This window comes from Mesoplodon bidens (assembly GCF_964165515.1).
Source record: "Mesoplodon bidens genome assembly, chromosome: 3".
In the NCBI taxonomy this organism is placed as follows: domain Eukaryota; kingdom Metazoa; phylum Chordata; class Mammalia; order Artiodactyla; family Ziphiidae; genus Mesoplodon; species Mesoplodon bidens.
This window is the reverse complement of record NC_138178.1, coordinates 28,584,316-28,603,168: the sequence shown is the minus strand read 5'-3', so window position 1 is coordinate 28,603,168 and position 18,853 is coordinate 28,584,316. Positions and strand designations below refer to the sequence as shown.

General features: G+C 41.8%; 1 protein-coding gene across 1 annotated transcript in view; it reads right to left on the bottom strand.

The window, feature by feature from the left end:
- Positions 1–14,651, bottom strand: part of ADARB2 (adenosine deaminase RNA specific B2 (inactive)) — a gene marked incomplete at both ends in the record, with an annotated part of 387,024 nt that extends 372,373 nt beyond the window's left edge. The window contains one exon of the mRNA XM_081230118.1: positions 14,552–14,651. Within this exon, the coding sequence (XP_081086244.1) occupies positions 14,552–14,651 (100 nt within the window). The remainder of the gene's footprint in view (positions 1–14,551) is intronic.
- Between the last annotated feature and the right edge of the window lie 4,202 nt (positions 14,652–18,853).

Sequence of the window (18,853 nt, the reverse complement as noted above, 5' to 3'; positions counted from 1 at the left end):
TTTTTTTATCTGTAAAGATTCTACTTATACTAAGTGACCTGGCTTTTCTTTTTCCATATCTGTAACATGGTGTGCAAAGGCACACAAGTGCACCCACCCTGTCTCTCTCACACACACACATGCACACACGTGGAGACGCTCAGATTAGGGACAACTTCTATTGTAAGTCAATTGGGAGGTGGAAGATATTTTTGCAAATAGGGAATTTTATGCATGGTTGGTACATCAGCAGGGAAGTTCACAGAAGCCTGTTTAAGCCGCATACACTGCCTGCCACACGTAACCTGAGTCCCAGGTATGATGCTGTTGAAATGCTGCATCCGTGTCAGACCTGCTCTGGGCTGGGGGCTCAGAGGCCCTTCCATTGGACACAGCCTGTACTTTTATCCACCCTCAGCTTCTCCCTTGACCCCTTCAGCTCGGGGTCTGGAGCCTCCGTCAGTTCCACAAAATGATCGGGGGAGGGGTCTAAAGAAATCTGCTCAGGCCACTCTCCTCTCAAGGTCAGTGGCACGAGGCAGCCTCTCATTCTCACTGCTGAAGGTAAGGGATCCAGATTCACTCTCCAGTTATAAACACAATGTCACCAAAAACTGGTGGTTTGTTTACAAAGAAATTTTACAAGCCCAGAAATCTACCTGTGTGTGTTTATGTAAAATGATTTTATAAATAAGACGTTGAACAGATGGGAAGAGCAATTTCAGTCCATTTTTGCCAGTGGAGTTGCATATATTCCCTTAATGCTAATATTCCTTTATTACATTGTCGGAACAGTCTGCTTACTTAGGAGGGTCACCGTTATTTAACTGTTTTGTTTCAAAGTTGATACTTCCAGGATCAGTAGTCATATGCTGAGTTCAGATGTCCCATTTGACTATTCTCTACCCAAATTTGTTTTGTAATCCACTTTTCATCCATTTACTCAGTGAATTTGAAACAGAACCTATATGTTTACTTGTGGCTTCAAGCTGATTTTGACTTTGTACAGACAGCACAGACTCTGAGCCAGTTTAATCTAGGAAATGGGAACATTAAATGTATCCTTTATGCATGAAAGTTTATGAAAAATATCCTGTGCACAAGCACAGACACACACAAGGTAGTTCAGGATGCTCTCCTTTTAAATCCAGGTGCACAGTAAACAAAAAGGGTATTTAAGTATGATGAGGACATTTTAGAGCGTTCAGATTTAGTTCCAGGGTTACACTGAGTAAAGAATAGGCTCCATTTTCACCGCAAAATATTAACTAATTTGAGTATCACTATAAACTGTGTACTCATCTAGATATACCTTTTTTGTGTGTGTTGTGTATGCAGGTGCTGTGTATGCAGATGTGTATACAGGTGTGTATGCAGGTGTTGTGTATGCAGATGTGTATGCAGATGTTGTATATGCAGGTGTTGTGTAGGCAGGTGTTGTGTAGGCAGTGGTTGTGTATGTACGGCACTAGGACTTTCTATTTTTGTATTTGATTTTTAAAACTAGAATTTAAAATTTCCTCACCTCCAATATTAATTCACTGTAGTTGTCAAATATTTTTACCTTGTACAACAATTAATATTTATTGTGGAGCAAATGTGTATTATTTAGAAATCTGAAAAATGAAGATAAAAACGAAAAATGTCTGAGTTGGTTGAACCCTCTCTAAGGTTTCTTTAACCTTCAAATCAGATAATTGTGTTTGCTGAGGCTATTTAAGCAAATGAAAGCACAGTTGTATATAACTATTTCTCTCTATATATGTATTTACATATATGCAAATACATGCCCACAAACACATGTCCTTACACACACACACTCACACACATTATGATATCATGAGCTGGCTTCATGCTCTTCAGCATCCTTGTGAAAACGGGAAGCACAGACCCCACAAGTACCTCACGTCACACTCCATGCCACGGCACTCACAGGCACTGGTGACGTTCTCTGAGATGTTTGCTCAGGGGTCCCCAAGTGGCAATGAGCCCCTCTTTCCCAGAGACCATGTCACCTCACCCTCAAAGTCCCCTCCTTCCAGGGACCTGCATGCTCAACTCCACAGCAGGACGGCAGGTCCTCACTAAGAGCATCTGATTGAAAACCACAGGATCCAATTCAGGTTCTCTCACGACCCAGCTCTCGGCAGTAGCCACTTGTCTTGGAGTCTCACTCCCTTCATCCAGAAATAAAGAGGATCTTTAGTTAACCTCTCAGTAAGAAAGGCATAGGACGATTCTAGTCAAGCAGGATAAAGAGCCCTCCGTGGGGTGTGTGTGTGTGCACGCGTCTGTGGGATCCTCCCACCACTTACACTGTGGAAGAGAACCCTCCTCGGGACATCACGGTTCACACTACCTTTAAGTAGAAATGGGGATCTTCACGGGGCAGGAAAGGAGGACACAAGAGGCCGAATAAAATAAAATCCACGTAGGTTTACATCATCAGATCAGATGGCAACACTCATGACAAAATAATCAAGAAAAAATATTCTGGACATTATTTAATCAAGTCTAATGTTAGTCCAATTCTACAAGCATTTCTCATCCACTAGAGATTTTATGGTTTATATACTAGAGATATCATGGTGATGAAAATGGAACATGAATTTTCTGGCCCTTATTGAGGTGGAGGTAATGTTTCTGGAAAGAGGGCACTGATAACCCAACAGTGTGCTTTAGTTTCAGGAAATGTCTCTAAATGTAAAAAGAACAGTGCTTTCTGCTGTTACGGGCTGAGTTCTGTCCCCCACACATTCACACGTTGAAGCCCCAATCCCCAGGACTCAGAATGTGACTGTGTTTGGAGATGGGTCTTTAACGAGGTGATTACGGTAAAATGAGGTCATTGGAGTGGGTCCTAATCCCATATGACTGATGTCCTGATAAGAAGAGGAGATGAGGGCACAGACACACACAGAGGGAGACCATGTGCAGACACAGCGCGAGGCAGGCCTCAGGACAATCCAGCTCTGCTGACACCCTGACCTCCATCTCCAGACTCTAGGACTGGGAGAGAATACATTTCTTTTGTGCTGTTGGTTACAGCAGCCCTAGCCGACTAATATACTCTCTATGTAGACTTTTTTGTATGGTTAACTTAGACTGATAAGTACAAAAAAACTCCTCTATTCTACATTTTATCTTAAAGGTTCATTTATAGGTCACCTAAATATGAGGATGTTTTGCGAATCACTGAATGACTGTGTATATATATGCACACATATATGTATGTGAATGTATGTGAAATATATATTTATATATCTCACAATCTTATGGTTCAAATATTCTTCCTACTTTATAAAGAAATGGTACAGCAAAGAGAAATTTCTGGAGTAGAACAGTATAAGTGCTCAATAAATATTAGTGACTAATTTTTAGTTCTTATTGTCTATGGGCCAAATGGGCAGTCGGTTGAATGGCCTCAGCAGAGCTAATTTACACGTGACTAATCAAGACAATTTTGTTGAAAGCTCAAGAGCAGAGTATCAACTAAATGAATCTTTCAGGACTTGTCCTCCCTTGTGTTTTGTTAACCTTTTGGGTGAGGCTAACTTTCTGTAAAATAGACACGTCCAGACTCATGAATATTTAGTTCATAAACTTTGCCTGGGATGTGGGTAAACTCAACATCGCCCCCTCCTGGACCAGGGAGTTCAGTGATGTCACACTGGGAGTGTCTCACACCAAGTTCCTATTTATTTTATTACAAATATATACAAACGGGATGTAGCATTCAATCCATTGTATGGTTTCAATTTTATCAACTTGCATTTTTTATTGTTTCCCTGATGTTCAAGTTTGGAGACTTTCCTAAGTATCATTATAGACAAATATCAAGTCCTAACTAGTGCAGCCAGCATCACTGTAGCCAAAGTGAGCAGACCACGTAAATCATGCGCTAAAGAATTTTATCTCCTAGTGCTATACACACGTCACCTGCTTAATTAATGTATGTGAAATAGAGAGAGAGATCATTCCAAGGTCATCTACTAGGTAAGAGATAAGAAAGAGCAAGAAACCTGCTATCTACACAAAAACAAGGGACAGGATCAATGGCTCATCTTTTCCACAACATATCCTGTGTCCACAGTATTGAGTGGACATGGTGGTGGGAACGCCTCCTATGACTGCTGGGATTAGCCCTGTACCTGCATCACCTCCAGGCAGAGAGATGCCAACCATCCCACAAGTTAGACGCCTGGTTTACTCACTTTCTCAGGCTTGGTGCTAGACTTCTGAACTACACAGATGCACACAATGTTTACCCTCAGCCATGAGGACAGAGTGGAATTTTGTGAAATGAGAAGCAGGATGGTTGGCTGAGTTTGGGGTGGTGCCTGGTCCTGTCTCGAAGGAGGAGTCCGGGCGCTGGTTGCAGGTAGGATCGATTCAAGGACACGTGTGCACCCACGAGGCAGGGGCGGGGTGTGCCTCTGTGCCCAAGCTGCAGGCACAGGACGGAGAGGCGGAGAAGAACTCCTCAGGGTCAAGGGTGGGGGGGCACCAGTCTCACTGAGAAGCACCTTGGGAATTTGTCTGGGTCAGAGGGTTGCACCTCACTCCATCCACACAAACACCCACGAGTGTGATGATCATCGGCGGGGCTGGTTTGGCAAATGGCAGAATGTGCCTCCCCAGCTTCCGGCGGGGGGACTGTGCACTATCTCTTCAGCATGGACTATGGAGAAGCCAGGGCCGTGCTGAGATGTGCTGTCTGGCTCTTTCAGAACATTTTCCAGAGCTTCTGTGACTGCTTAATCCCTGCCATTTAGCACGATGGCTGACACATAAAGATGTCCCATAAATGTTTGTTGAATGAATACATTCAAATTTCCATAGCAATGGCTTAAAAATAAGTCAGTCAGTGCCCTTTATAAATTGATTCTGCAACAACCATTTATTGATGGTGTACAATGAGAGAGCCTGTGTGCTAATTTCTGGGACCACACCGAGTATATCTGGCCCCTTGAGAAATCACCACGCACACAGACAAACACCCGCCAATCAAACCTTCAGACAATTCCACAAAACAAGAATGGGAGAAGCCACATCCTTCCCTAGCGGTCATCACCCCCAAGGTAACATGAATAACATCCCACTCACACCCCTCATGTGGTTTGTTCCCTGCTGTAAACTGTAGCAGCTCATGCGATCTGTACCCAATCTCCTTAGAAAAGCTTCCCTTTTACTACATTCTGATTATTTCTTTAAACAACTCATTTCAAAAAGGAAATCAACTTTCTCAGTGAATTTTAATTGAGCAGCTATTATGTTTTGACACTGCGGAGGGGATAAAAAGGCTTAAACCTACAGGAGTTTATATTTTAATGATTTAGTTTTTATACAGGAGGTTTCACCTGTAACGATAAAAGAAATACAATAGAAATTCAATTTTGTAAAATATATGCTAATATTGGGTATTAAAAAAAATTCCCGTAGGACCTAATACTATGTTGGGGTCCTGGTGGTCTGTTTTTGTTCCCTGATTTTACATTTGTGTGTCTATATCCCCAAATCCAATACAAGCTCAGAGAGAAGGAGGACCCTGTCGACTATTTTTTTAAAATCTTTTTAGTTCCTAGTTCTTTGCCCAGTCCAGAGTAGGCATCCGAGGAGACACAATTGCAAATGAATAAAAGGTACTCACACAGGTCCAATACAGCCCTTGTTTGAATACATATGCAATGTTTAAGGCAAACTGCAAACAGAGCAGAACTGGATCTCACGTCCCCTACTTTTCAATCAAGAGCCCTCTCTGTTTTGGAAGATACAGAAAATATGCAGGAAGATGAACTCTGATCAGAGCACAGGAAGAAAGAGATCTGTAAGTTATTCTCTCTCTCCTGTCCCCTCTCCTTCTGTTCAAATCCCTTCATAGCACCATGGTTTCTGTTTCTCTCATTTTATGATGTAAGGGGATAGATTAAATCTTATTAGAGGAAAAGACAAAAAAGATTTATTTCACATCTTTATGAAATTTTAAAATTTAAAAAATGTTTTTCTCAACACTAAAAAGCATGATCATCAACCAAATTCATTTTTTCACTATTTCTCAAGGAGTTTGTGCTCTCAGGATTTTTTCTATACTTAATTTTTTAAATGTTTATCTAAAAATGAGTATATATTAGACTTCGGCTGCAGCTGATGGAGAATATTTTAATATTTCAATATTCATTATTTCAATAAATGCTTATATGTATTTTAAATCTTGAGTCTGTCATCTGTATATATTATATGTATATATTAACAGTCTACAGAAAGTGCAATTTTTAATAACTTGAACTCTATTCATTATCTACATACAAAAGCCCCAAATAAATTTAACTTCACTAAAAAATTCTTGTTTCTCAAGTGATAACAATAAAATGATATGAACTCCACATTTTTTAGATCTAAAATGAATAAACTTATCATACTAAATGCTTAAGAAGAAAATATCTCCCTGGATTTCAACCAGCCCTGAATAGACCCCCCTGCAGCTCTGAGAAGGGCTGGTACAGTGACACGCATGCTGCCACCAAAGCCACCGTCAGGGGGACAGTATTTGCTCTCAGTTCAGTATCGTTCAAGGGCTGTCAAAGTTACTATATTTCCTGTTCTACTGTCTTAAGAGTACTTTTAAAGCTATTATTTAACCTAGGGACAAAGCAATGATTTTTATTTCAAATTCACTTCTTCTTTAGAAAGAAAATTAGCAGCATGGACTCATTTGAATTAAAAAAATTTCTCCTTGAACCATATGTTTTGAAAAAGTCACTTTCTGTTAGAATCCGGATGGTCCTTTACAAACTTTCATCCACAGTGTGAATATTTAGAGTTAAAACACAAATAGAATATCTTTATGTCTGTGGTTAAAGTAGGCCTTCCATGCTTTTATTCACCTAAGGAATAGTAAAAGGCAATATTGTTTTGCTCAACATCCAAATTTATTAAAAATATATTTTAAAATTGTACATGGCTGGCAGTCTCTGAGCTTGTGCACCTTTATGTTTCAGCCCGAGCACAGTCTACTAGAAAGAGAGCATGTTTCCTTTAAGGACACATAGATTCCACAGCCATAAGCCAAATGCAGGAGGAGCATCTGTTCCAGACAGGGATGAGTGAGCGCAGCCAGACTTGGGGGTAGAGGAGGTCAAAATCTATTTTGCTGACGTTTCTGTCACGTTTATTAACTTGGACTTTTCCAAAAGCAATTAAACTTTTAGGAAATATTGTGTTAATTTTTAAGAGAGGACATCTGTGTACTTCTGATGGACTTTGATAAAATAGTTTTTAAATCAATTATTGGTGTCCTAGGTGTACGCTGTGAGCTACTTTATCATGATTCCAAAGTCCTGCTTCTGAGAAACAGAATCGCCCCACTTTTTCTTTGATTTTAACAGAGAAAGTATTTGACTTGGGCTCCAGTTTCAGAGAACTGGGTCCCCCTCTGTCCTATTTTCATGCCATATTTGAGAAATCACCTAAGACATTATACAGTGATGAGGCAGATCTTCTGTCTATCGGTGGTAGGAAACAAGAATTAGAGATTTCATCTCAAATAAATGGAGTGGCAAAGATTAATTAAATCTGTAAAAGTCTCCAAAGCACATCCTAGTTGAAATATTTAAAGGAACACTTTCTATTGTGTGCGATCACTTGGCAGCCCTGAGCTAACATTTGGATGTACGAGTCACCTCTGTATAGTAGAGAGTCCAGAACGGAAGGTTGGCTAATATATTCTGAGCAAAATTAGCTGTATTTATCATTCAAATGGTGAAAAAGCAGCAGAAAGAAGCCTCGATCTCTTTTGTGAGAAAGTTCTCTGTGGGCACCATTATAAAAGCCCTTGGTGGAATGGATGTAACCAGATTTTAGCTAAAGTGAACAGGTAATTACACTGGAAATGATAACTGTCCTATTCCACCTTTTGTCTACACCCCAGCTTCTCTCTCCAGTCGTGGGAGGTTTTGATAGTAGCCGGTGTGGACATGAGCTGGAACTTTTTAGCTGCAGGGCAGCCCCTGTGACTATTCACGTTGGGGCTGTGTTAGTAGGTATACAAGCAGGACTGCTCTATCTGCCTTCTCTGCATCAAAGCAGCCACGTGAAGCCACCTCCAGTCCTGTGATTTTATGTGAACACAGCTTAAAAAAAGCTTTTAAAATTTCACCTCTTAGGGATTCAAAAAAAATGGTCTTAAAATCTAAAAGTCACCTGATATGTCTGTTCCATCTTAAATGCTACTCTTTATCATCATTATAAGTGTCCTATGTATTGGACACTATTTCCTAATCAAGCAGAAAATGCCCTCTTTAGTATGAATATAAAATTTATATTACCTGCTTGCTATTTTTTGAGATTAAAAATTTTTTTAACATTAACTTGATAATTTTCATAATTTAAAACAGATGATAGTGAATTTGTGTGTGTGTGTGTGTGTGTTTTATGACACAAAGGGACAGTTACTAGCTGCTTTCTTACCAGAAACCAGATACTAGTTGTATTCATTCCCCATCCATGAAATAATAAAATGAAATTATTTTGCTACTCTTCATAGTTAATACCTGTAACTATAATAAAAGATGACTATATGTCCACAGTGTATGGAGAGAACTCAGGCACTCAGATTAACTCTTTATTTTCAAATATTTATCATTCTTCAGAAAAAAATCAGCTGTCTTTGCAAGTGGCCAAGTTTATCTTGGGGAAAATTACTGATAGCTTAAAAAGCAAACATTTCCACTTCTAGGTTGCCATTTCTTGGATATGGTTCCTGGGAAAATGGATTCACTCACAAATCTGTGGATGGAGGTTTAGGGCTCTCAGAGCTACATTTGCTGTGATATTGCTTAAACATCAGGAAATCAGAGGCAATAGCCCCCATTCCCATTCCTTTTAAATAAAATAAACAGGGAAATAAAATTTTAATCACCCAAGAGGGATGTTTGGAACCAAGGCAGTCACATATGCAAGTACAAGAGTCTAGGTTTTAAATTTCTCCGTGTGCCCTCCCCTTCTGTTTCTGGAAGTCCCACAGGAGGGTATCAGATTCACATGTGGATCAAGAATTAAGCAGGCGTTTTCCCCTCTTTCTGAAAGTAATGTCCCTTTCTTTGATAGTGATACATTCTTAAGGGAATTATAATATATTAATAGCGAGGAATAAACAATTCTCTTTGCATAATCCAGTATTTCACAGCATGTATTTCTGTATTTCAGTGCAGGAGAACCATTTAACTGAAAAGACGGGTTAACTTGGCTTCACTATTTACAGAGACTCGACAACATGAAACAGGTCTTTGCTGCGCTCAGGCAGTACATATGGCTGTGTGGCTTTTTCTCGTGATGTATAAGCTCATGGATACGCTAACACTCAATAGTTTGACTGTTTTGTGAAGCACATCGTGCTTTTCATATTTCACTTGACATTCACCTTGTTTTCTTTATTCAGTTTAGTAGTGGCTAAAATAAGTGCTTTTAAAATCTTGCTTATCATGTGAAAATTTATCCTTTTAGAAATCTTGTTTGCTAGTAATTAAAGAGCTCCATTTACCAATGCAGCATTTAGAGATAATATTTTTATATGATGAAGAGCAGAGTAGTATAATTATTTTTGGGTTTATGAGTTGTTCAAAACTGTCCATATTACAAAAACAGTGCTTTCATTTTCTAGCATTTTAGGAAAAGAAGCAGGCAGACATAAAAAATGCTCAAATGTTTCCACTGTCTTCACTGTGTATATATGTATATAGGTATACACACACAACTACAAACATCTATGGTTTTTAAATTGAACACTGAATGCTTTCAGAGCATAAGTTGTCTCTCCATGCCTCAAGAAAAGAAGAATGCAATTTCCTTATTCTGCATTTCCTTACATAATGCTCTTCTGGGACAGCACTTCTGCAATAACCGAATCACCACTATTTAGCTATGGATACATGAATCTCATATTTTTATTCTAAATTCAAGTTCACTCATCATATCTAATGCCCTTGAAGCAATCTCAAATTACTGCTATTACATGGGTCACTAGAAACCAGAAGTACTAATACAAATTTTAAAAAGAGAAAGGAAGAAGAAGCCCTCACATAATTAGAGGATGGCGAACAGTTTCATCAATTTAATTTTATCACCTAATCCAGCCCTTCCTCTGGAGCTGTGGGCGAGCGAGGCAAGCGGCAGGCGAGCACGGATGCTCGGCTGTGATGCAGGAGTAAGTCCCCAGAAGCCAGGATGAGACCCGCCAGCTACTCTGCCGCTGCGGGGTCTGAGAGCCACAGGCCTCCCACCTTCATCCTTGGCCCATCTTTCTATTTCATTAGCTTTGCACGGAATTCCATTTCACAACAAGCCTGTGTCTGCAGTCCATCTGCTCTACTTATCCTGTTCCTTTTGCCAACTTTTTATCTGCATTTCCCCACGTTCAGCAACCGGCCACTCCTACCTCCTCGTGATTCATCAGCTTACTTCTGCAGAGCTTTACCCGTGTGTTAGCTTCCAAAATGCACCCTCAATTTTCTAAAACTCTGTGTAACTGATCCCCCTGGAACAATACATGAAATTCAAGCATTAACTTAGTTTGCCGTCAAATGCCTCAAAAAGACAGGTGGTGTGTTGATGCTGAATTCAAGGGGGCCGAGTTACCAAATGATTGTTTCTACAGCATTTAAAATAGTTCTCCAAAGTTCCCTCCCTTTCTCTGTTTTAATGATTGAGCACTTCACTTAAAACCCTGTCTTCCTGTTTACCTCCTGGAACCAACTGAATTTGTATCGGTACCCAATCCATTTTCTAATATGTTTGTATTGAAAGAGCAATCCTTTTTTATTTCCAGAAATTTCAGTCATTTTATACATTGTATATACTCATGGGTCAAATGTTAAAAACATTTTATTTACAAAATTCATTTCATGCCAATACACAGCTTCTTTTTGGAAAACTACTCTCACCAGAGAAAGATCAAGAGAAACAAAAGAGAATACATATACTATTTTAATAATTAAAAATACACCTATGAAATTCCTCAGGCATATTACCCTGGAGGTATCCAATGGTCCAGAGATTAACTGATAAAAATTTAAGTGACTTATCTTTATATACTACACTGTTTTGATGATGCGGCCTCTTGTGCTGCCTGCTTGAGTTGATACTAATTTAAGAACCCTTCAACCTTTGCCTTTATTATTTAGGGTTAAAATATATACCTTTTACAATATTCACACATTCAATTCTTTTGTAGTACAGGCAGACATTTCTCTAATACAACCACAAACAGACGTGGTTGTGTGCAATCACCCCACATAATTTTACCCAGAACTGTAAAGCAGAGCACAGTGTCCTAGAATTCTCCGAGAGAAATGAGCTAAGTGGGTATTTTGTGTGGGCAGGCAGAAGTCAACTCTCCTAAACTACAAGAGCTGCCAGGGTTTTCGGAAAGTCTTTGCATGAAATAGAAGCAGAATAAACTGACGGGTCTCACATGCTACAGGGGAGGTGAACACTCCTTAACCACATGTGTAAAAAAGAAAAAACCCTGTCCTTTTCACAGATTTTTTTTAACTGCCTGTCTTTTTTCCCCATAAAAACGTCAAAATTTGACATTTCTTGTTTGTACAGAAAACGTAAAACATTCATAAATAATTTCTAAGGTAAAGTCCCAACTAAAAAATAACACACGGAGAGAAACAGACAGCACTGGGTCCTAATAAAATAACAGGAGGATTGGTGGGTGGGGAGGTTTGCTCAGTATCCTTTTGAAAGTTTATCTGAGAGACGAATGCAGGTCTCGGCTAGGTAATACCCAAAGTCATATTCTGTGACTAAGTTTTATTTTTATTTTTATTTTTTTACTTTTAACGATATAAACTACTTTCTGTGTGGTATGGTGACTAAAAAATACCTCCTACAGGAAAAAATTTTACTTCCGAGACTCTGGATCATAGTTAATAATAATGGGAGTATGGTATCAATTCCACACTTATACTGTAGTGACAGAGTTTTTATTTCAGAGCCCATAGATTTTGACAATAAAAAGCGTAATAAAGAAATCATAACAAAGCCACTTTTAGAGAATACATATAGCAAGCCGATAGCACTTCAGCTGACAGCTCCAGGAAACCAAAAGTTATGATGCAGCTTCAAAATGACTCTTGTTCATTAGAATAGGTGGAAATATACTTGTCATTGGCCAAAAATATGAACATCTATTTTAATTTATTTATTCACATATGAAAAGAACTCCTTCTTTGTGCTCATAATCAGTGGCTTTAGTTACTACTAAGTAGAGCCTTACCAAAATTCCTTAACATCCACCCATACACGTGTGGATTTTAAATTGTGACAAATATAGCGCTTTATTATTAGATAAGCTTAAAAGCTGAGGCTATGCTATTCAATTACTGTTATTAAGATTCATGAATATTAGAACATAATTTAAATTCACTATTGTCCTGATAGAAGAGGGAAAAAAGCATCCGTAATAACTGGGAATTATATACAAACTGATCTATTCCCAAGAAAACGCAAATAAAGATTTAAAGTGCTCTGTCATTGCTGTTTTCTTTTCGTTTGACCACACACACTTACACTGTTAACTTTTCCCTAAAAAGTGAATACTTAGCAGTTTGATTTGACTCATAGGCCATGATAAGCTGTCGGCAGATGCCATAGGATATTTCACCCCACGGATAAATTTACGCATAACAGGAATTAGCATACACATCCTGATTACCCTTTCCCACTTCAGTTTTTGGCTATAAAAATTAAGAGACTTGGTATATTGAAAACAAAGCATATAAATATTTCATATAAAATTTATTTTGAATTGTCATAGTTAAGTTTATAGCCAATGAAGTCCTCCTTCAGATTTCTTGTCTTCCTTTCCGAAATCGAATGCCTTATAAGCTGGCATGACTGACTTTTCAAGGTACAAAAAATGAATTTGGAGAAAGGCACAAATGTTCATCAGCTTATATTTTCTTTCTATAGGTTTTGCTTCATTGTAAAATATTATTCCATGCTTTTCAATTTTAAATATTTAAATATACTAAATAAAAATACTGGAAAACACAAACTCTCGAAGTACACAAGACAACGTTTCCTTTTTATCTCTTTTATAAGTTATATTCATTATTAAATTCTGTGATTTTTTTCAATATCATTGTCACTTTCTGTTAGCATTATTTTTGGAAGACATTAACAGATCTGTTTCAGAGTGAAATTTTCAGGTAACAAAGTGAAGAGCTGGCATTCATTTTAGCAGCTCAAGAGTTAAACTAGAATTACAGAATCACCTCCTTTGACACCGAAGGCTCTGAAACCTTCCTGGGAAGTTGTCGCCTTGCTCCCTGCCACCCTGACATACAATCATAATTAACGACTGTGTGCTATTGGCATTTACGTCTTCAAACCGCCCGGCTAATTTCTATTATTGGAAGAAGCCGGGAAGGACTCGGGGACTGTTTGAGAGCAGTTAGGAAAAGATAGGGCAGAAGTCCTCTTGGGAGAGGACTTGCAACTTCAACCACATCTAACTCTGCACGCTCCGGCAGAGAAACCGGAAAATCTGATACACTTTAGTTGTGTTTTTTCAACTGTTCTTTATGGCTCTCTGGTCACTTGAAAAAAAACAAAAAACACCTTATTTCAAATAATAAGAACTGAACTTTCTCCTGCAGACTCATGATAAGGAGCTGCTGATAACAAGTTCCTCTCTGGGGAAGAGCCGGCAGCCCTGGAAGACTCCTTCCACCCTCCCGTGGAAGGGACACCGGCTAGGATGGCATTTCAAGACCGGCCTCCTCCATGGAGCAGGGCCGGCTGTGCACCAGCCCCTGTGGGAGCCCTGGGCTACTGATGGAACTAACTTCAGGTGACTCCTCTCCAAACAGATCGGTACCCAGGCACAGACACGATGGTGTGTCAGGAGCAACCTGCTTTTTCTCCTTTTCTGGTTTGCAGTTTTTCTCACCTCTAACAAGCTGTAATGCCTGTTTCTCTTTTCATGTATTAATTTCTGCTTATTCCCCCCAGATAAGCCCTGTTCTCTCTGCAGGTCCCCGTGCTTACAAAACAATGGGTACCACTCTAAATAGAAACTGTCAACCAACGAAGGGACGCTGTTTCCCGGGTTTTGCCCACTCCTTCCTCCAAGACAGTTTGCATGGAAAAGCTGGCACGAGGTCCTGTCCCTCGTTCTTAGGGATGCTGGCTTAAGAGAGGGTTTCCTTTGGCCCCCGAGCTAACGTTGCCTCTGCGAGGGTCAGAGGCAGTGCCGGTGGCCAGCGGCCAGGGAGTGCGAGTCCAGGGAGGGCCCGTCAAAGGAACAGCCCCGTCCTCAGACCCTCTCCTCTGCCTTTTGCTGAGCCCTTTGCTCCGCTGGTTCGCCACCCTCTCTGGGCTTGCGGAAGCCCCGGCATTTACAAAGGGATCTGAACTCCAGAGCCGAGCGCTCTGCTTTGTACCGACCGACACCCCACCAGCATCCTGAAGTGAAGCTGCTGGAAACAGGCAAAGCCCACAGACAAGAGGAGGCGGCGCAGCGCGGAGAGTTCGCGGGAGACAGCGCAGAAAGCCGGCTCCTTACCTTTCCGCTTGGACCTCCTCCTCCTCCTCCGCTTGGACTTGCATTTCAGTTGACTGCTCAGCCCTCCGGACCCTCTGCTGGTCCCCAAGACCGATGCCATGGCTGGGACCCGGTAAGTGGAACAGGGCAAGAATCCTTTCTTCAACAATTTCACCTTTCCTGCTCTTGTCGCCCGCCGCCGTCGCCGCCGGTAAATGCGTCTGCAAATCAGGGAGCAGGTTCACTTTTTAGGACTGAGCACTCAAGCGCTCTCCCGCCCGCCCTCCTCTCTAATTGTTCTCTGTCACTTGTTTCCAGCTGGGCTGAGAGCCGCGATCTGAGCTCCAGCGCCAAAGCGCTCTAGGGCCGGAGGGACCGCGAAGGAAAGGTGCGCCCGGCCCAGGCCCCCCTCCTCCTCTTCCCCCTCCTCCTGCCCCGGCAGCCTCTCTTGATCTGGGCTCCAAACGCAGGGTTCTACTTTGGCACCTCTGCTAGTTGTTTGGCACCAGCCACTTTGAAGCCAATCACGCAGGGAGCTTGTCTATTTGCTGCTGCAAAGTCTAATTAGATCCAATCACAACTGTCTGCTGGCTCTGACATCAGCACCACCAGCCCTGTGCATGCCCTGTCAGCTTGCAAACTCAGCTCCCATTTGGACGGATGGAGCTGCCCAGGACCCGTGGAGAGGGAAGGAGATTGCACAGGAGGGAGGGAACAGGCAGGCCGAGCCAGCTTCTCAGGGAGAAGCCTGAGGGGCAGCTTGCAGAGGAATCTACCCCGGATCCAGGCTTCCTGCTCAGACCAAAGGGACAGGGCATTACGCCTCTGTGCGCTCAGAAAGACGCAGAGACTGTATCTCCAACCAAACAGTTTTAAACTAGTTAATCCGCTATAATGCTTGTGTGTCAAGGGGAAAATATCTCACTAAGAAATACCAAGCTCTCACTTCCTCAGGAAGGGGCTAAGATTTGCAATTCCCCGGGAGACAGCCTCTTAGGGGTATTCATTTTTCAGAAACTGCATGTTTGTCTGTTTGCTTGTTCTGTTTCTTCCTTCATATCCCTTGGCTGTTACCTCTTCACAAGAGAAATACTGCATAAAGACGTAGGTGTTCGGATCTGAGTCTGATTTTTAAAGCGAGGGATTTCAGTAGGTTGCTCTATTTAGGGAACAATGAAATGAAAGGCAGAAAGGGCTTTCATCTAATAGTTTTATTGCCAAATGTAACATTCGGAAGAAAGTAATATTTACAAGGAGATGGATTGCAAATTGAACTAGTTTTGAACAGTTTTTTCAGGGTTATCCTATTTTTTCAAGACTATGCTTATGCAACCTTAAACATCTAAAGTAAAATATAAAAAGGAAAATAATCCAGCCATCGTCATTGCATTCTGCATTTAAATCACATAAGCTATTAATTATAATAGTAACGGTTTGGAAAAAAATTCACTCTAAAAGTCATTAGCATTAACACGATGATGTGAAAATGGCACACAACTACTTCTATTTCCTACTTTGCATACATCATTTTCAAGCTCCTTATGGACCTAGAAATTTCCAGATAATTTTCTATGAGGTAACAATACTCTTTCTAAAGAACGCTGGAAGCAATCAGGATGTTGGGATATGTTGCTATGTGGTGAACTGCTGGATCCTGGCTCAGTTCTCACTGAAGAGAGGGAGAGAGGAGGGCATCTAATTTCAAGTCCTAACCCCACTGCTCTGACTTTGGGCAAGTGATGTAAACTATGCCTCAGTTTCCTCATCTGTGAAATGGGGGTAATCACAAAGCTGCTTCTCAGGTTCATTCATGCTTGAGAATCAGTATAAACAGTGACTGGTGCATACTAATCACTTTATGATTATTTAGTAAATCAATCCAATAAATAATTTTGAAAGAATGAGCACGTTATTACAGGTCGGGCTCAGAAAGCAGGGGCTTGTGTATTTTCCGTTTAGGAGTTTAACTGTCTGGCTCATTTCAGGATGGTAAATGCAGTCACACCAGGGTCCCTCTATGTGCCAGGTTCAGCCATGTCCTTCCACTGACAACACAGCTCAATGCTGCTGCTAATTTCTAAAGAATGCTGGAAAAGTGTACTGCCCGCCTACTTACTCTCTGTAGCATAAAAGATATTTGAGAGCATCAACTGTTATCTGGAAACACAGTTGTAGGACTCCCCCTGTGGAACCTCTGAGCTTCCACAATACACCTGTACTAACCCAGAGTTTCCCTATATAGGCTTTTGCCAAAAACCAGTCCCTGAGTTCAGAAGCCAAGGGAAAATGCTTTGGGGAGAAATACGAACAGCTGCACCTTCCAGCCTGTTTGCATTGATCAGGGCCCCCTCGCATCCCATCATCAAAGATGCTGCCTACGAGGCTCTGGTGTACTGAATCCCCTTTGTTGGAGAGTGGGTGTGGTTATCGGAGAATCCAGCTTCCAACCTTGGGGAGGGGGGTGGTCAAGGCAGCAAAATCTAAAACTGGACTTCAACACTTAGTTTAAATCCTGATTTGAAACTTGGTCAAGATCAAAATCTTGGCTAATCTTTACCTTTCTTAAAGTTCCCTCCAATTTGGTTATTTTGGGGGTATAATTTATGCAAACGTTATTTTGCATAGATAGGTGCTATTTTCTGTTTTTTATTTATTTTGCATAAGATCATGCATAATATAGGTAAGGCAGGGTACACTAAGGCCCAGCAGCGGCAATGAAGTTGTATCTCCTTGGAGGAAAGGCTTTTGAACAAGAGGCTCAGGATCACACACTTTTTGACGGAGGACGGCAGGAAGTGATCAGTGCTCACTGTCTTCCTATGAGCCTTTTTTGCCTTTTATCTGTTTCTAGATCACTTCAGCACAGCTTGGCAGCTTAAAACGCTGCACAGAAGTTGGAAGAGGATCAGGCGCCCAAGTCACCCTACTGGCCATCAGGAGATGTTGCTGGTGTGTGTCTTCAGCCCGTCTGAGCCAGAACAAAGAGCTGGGAGTGGGGGGCCCCAGCAGGCTCGGGGCTGCCCAGACAGTCACATGTGACCCACATGTATCTGTGGGGGGGGCGGCTGGACAAGGACAGAAGGGAGGGCTGGCAGAGCCTGGAGGGAAGCGGTATCCGCATGCCAACACTCTCTTTGTGCTGAGGAAGGTGTGGCTTCAGTCAAGGCTGGATGGGGTCCCCGTGGGCTGTTCCCAGCACCCCAGGATTTCCATCCTGGGTCTTATCAGGACTGTAATTGCATAGCTATTCTGGGTGGCGGTTTTGTTCGTTCCTCAAATGTCTCTCCCTCCTTAGGCCCTAAGAGCTGTGAGGGGACCCCCGTGCCGGGTCTGTGGTCCAAGCTCATGTTGGGGACATGGAGCCAGCCCAGATCAGATCTGCTGCTAGTTCAAGACACGTTACTGAGTTTATACTGAGTCTGGTTAGATTTTCTCAAATCCTCCTTTTACCCAGGAGGAAGCTGAGGCTCAGAAAATTTAGGAAATTTGCCCAAATTAACCGAGGTTAGAAGGAGGCTCTCAATGGGATCATTCCAACTGTGATTTTTACCAATTTCCTCTGCTCATTTTTATGCTGGAGTTGGAGACCCAGTAACTTTGTGAACTTCTGTAAGCCTTCTTGGAGAGAGTTGAAAATATGTTAAATAGTGATTCTGAGCTTCAGTGAGCGTATATGTGTGTGTGATTTATAAATACATAAAATACAGAAATAAGGGCTTCCCTGGTGGCGCAGTGGTTGAAAGTCCGCCTGCCGATGCAGGGGACACGGGTTCGTGCCCCGGTCCGGGAAGATCCCACATGCCGCGGAGCGGCTGGGCCCGTGAGCCATGGCCGCTGAGCCTGCGCGTCCGGAGCCTGTGCTCCGCAACAGGAGAGGCCACAACAGTGAGAGGCCCACGTACCGCAAAAAAACCCCCAAAAAACCAGAAATAACTCAGCTCTCTCTCTCTATACGTGTCTCTTTACATCTGTATCTGGACACCTCTTTCTAGATGGGCATCCAGACACAGATGTGCTCGGTGTGAGTGAGGAGCTGGCGGCATTGGGACATCCACTGGTGCCGAGTACAGCTGCAGGGACCCGTGAGTGTGCTGATGGCTCTCAAGAGCCCTGTTTACTTTTCCTTCTCAGAACAAACCTGGGGTGTGGACATGGAAGACCTTATCATCCTAGTGTCCCCCTGAGGTCATGGAGGCTCAGTGTGCGTCAGAGTCTGGGCCAGTGTTGTATCACTAGACAGAGGCAGACCCAAGACGTCTAGAACGTTCCAACGTATTCCAGGAAGAACACAGATCAGAAATCTCACACTCACACGGACAATCT